Consider the following 2,491-nt stretch of genomic DNA (forward strand, 5'->3'; position numbering starts at 1 on the left):
TTCCTGGGCTTTCTGGCTCATTTTGTTTGGTTGGTCCCAAGTCAGATCCAGCCTCCTCATCTGTCAGCTATAGAGCGGTCCTTGAGGCATCCCCGGCACAGCACGGTCCACCAGCTCCCCAAAAAGGAGAACCGGCTTCCACTCCAGATCTGAACTCGTGGTACAGCCTGATAGCACATTCTGGCAAATTATCTTTTTTTGTTTTACCTCACTGAATTGTCTTTCTGCGGCTACACTTCTATCTTCTGTAGAATTTAAAAAGTTAAGAGTATATACTGCCAAAAAAAAAAAAAAAAAAAGAGTATACTGTCCAGTAAAGTCTCACCTTTATATGAGGCGTGAATTTTGTAGGTAAAAATTCACTCTTTTTTGTATATGTGATTGTTCCTTCATGCATTTATTTGCTTCAGTTAGTTAAGGTGTCCAACACTTACTCAAGGACTCTGGCCCTTTTATTTTTGTAACTGAATGTTGATCATACGATGAGAGACCTGTATCCTACATTTTGGAAGAGGAAGCCATCACATAGCCTCCTTTACCCGAAAGTACTTCATCTGTGAAAACAGAAGATTGAAATAATTTGTCTGAAGGATAATAACAATAACACCAGAGAACTTGGCCCAAAAGAGGAAATTTTCTGGTTATACTGTAAAATAAAACAGAGCAGAACGGCAAGTGAGACCGAGACAGGCAAGGCCTAGAGGAGAGCGCACCAGAAGGCAGGCACCCTCGTGAGCAGCTGAGGCTGGAGACCGCAGGTTGGGGCTGGGTCAGGCTGGACACCTTGCCTCCCAGCCATCCTTGAGGAAGTCAGGTCACCTAAAGGCATCAGGTGCTGTGCCATGGGCCCCTGCAGTGGATGGTGGAGCGAGCCACAGCGGCCCTCCCGGTCCCAAGCATCCACAGCGTGGCCTGGAGAACTGGGGAATGCAGCTGCTCCCAGTCCCCCCCGGAGCACACGGAGCTGCTCCCTGGAGCAGAGCCGCAAGTCCACAGGGTGGGGCGGGGCAGTGCTCACAGGGCCGCACACTGTCCTCTCTGGCCTCCGAGCGGTGGTTGTGCAAACACACTCAGGCCTCAGGGACTGGGAGACCAGCTTTGAGAATAGAGCAATAAATAAATAAATAATAATAATACAATAAACCACCCAACCCCTTCCCCTCTGCTCTCCTCTCTCTTCTGTCCATCTACCTATGCCTGTCTGTCTCCCTTCCTGTCCTCCCCATCTCCTCTCCTCTCCTTTCCATCCCCTCTCTCTTCTCTGCTCCCCTCTCTGTCCTCTCCCTTTCCTTTCTTCTCTATGCCCTCTCCTTCCCTATGTCCTGTCCTCTCCTCTCGTCTCCTCTCTTCACCTCTTCCCTCCTCCGCATATTTCAGCCCCACCGGCCATGGCTTCCTCACAGAGGAAACAGTACAAGCCTAGATTCCAGTCCAGCTCTGGAAGGGGCCGGCTGGGCTCTGCACCTTGCACTGCACTCACAGGTGCGCTCTGCACCCTGCTCTTCCCTGGAGATGGAGCTTCCTGGCCAGGAGAGGCCTGAGCATCAGGTGGAGGACAGGATGAGCACCTTCCTCAGGGTGTGCTGCAGGGAGAGGCTGTACCTCTGCTGGGCGGGAACCATGCTGTTCCAGTCGTACACTCTGCGGTTGAGCTCGACATGCAGGTCCAGCAGTGGGTGTTTTCTGGAAGAAATAGGAGGGCAGGACAGAATGCATGTGAACACAGATCTGGAAGCGCTGCCACCCATGGGGCAGCACTGGGTCTCACCACCTGGATGGCAAATGCCAGGCACTACTGCACCACGAGGAGACCCAGAAAGGCCTGGAAGGTCGAGCCACTGGAGGGGCTGGGGAGAGCTGTGAGGCCCGCCTGGCCCAGAGCCACACCTGGAATGTACCTGGCAAGGGCTCAGAGATGGCTGGGGGACCCTAAAACGGTCAATCAGCTGTCCACATGAGGGACACCGTGGCTCCACTCAGTCTAATTGGAAAGCGGGTTGCTGATAATTCCTTCAGAATAGTACTCTCACCATAAACATCAGAATGCCAACAGCAGCCCTCAGCATGGGGATGCAGCTCTAGCCAGCCCACCCCACTCCCACCCTTCGAGCTATCAGCTCTGGAGGACACAGCAAGGCTGCAAGAACATGGCCCAAGCAAGGAAACTGCCACCGCGGCCTGGAGGATGGGGGTTGGTTGGGTGCAACAGGTTTGAAACATGGTGTCCCTGGGCTGGGCATGGTGGTCCCATCCCAGAGGCCACCCTGGGATGCCAGGAAACAACTAAGGATGAAAAATACTATTCAAAAGGAGAATGTTGGGGCCAGGGAGATGGCTCAGTGGAATAAGCACTTGCCTGGCAAGCGCAAGGGCCTGAGTTCAATCCCTGGTTCCACCAAAAAAAAAAAAAAAAACAAAAGGAGAATGTCTGGGCTGGCCAAATAGCTCAGCAGGGGCTGTGGGTTCGATCCGGGGCACATTGAGATGGCAA

At 52.9% G+C, this 2,491-nt stretch overlaps 1 protein-coding gene across 8 annotated transcripts in view; it reads right to left on the reverse strand.

Moving 5' to 3' along the window:
• Window positions 1-1,309: 1,309 nt before the first annotated feature.
• Window positions 1,310-2,491, reverse strand: part of Cflar (CASP8 and FADD like apoptosis regulator) — a 21,873-nt gene continuing 20,691 nt past the window's right edge. For all 8 annotated transcript variants that reach the window (XM_004628650.2, XM_023712301.1, XM_023712299.1 and 5 more), the window contains one exon: window positions 1,310-1,683. In XM_004628650.2, the coding sequence (XP_004628707.2) occupies window positions 1,545-1,683 (139 nt within the window). In that variant the 3' untranslated portion in view covers window positions 1,310-1,544. The remainder of the gene's footprint in view (window positions 1,684-2,491) is intronic.

This window comes from Octodon degus, unplaced genomic scaffold (assembly GCF_000260255.1).
Source record: "Octodon degus isolate 3935 unplaced genomic scaffold, OctDeg1.0 scaffold00025, whole genome shotgun sequence".
Lineage (NCBI taxonomy): Eukaryota > Metazoa > Chordata > Mammalia > Rodentia > Octodontidae > Octodon > Octodon degus.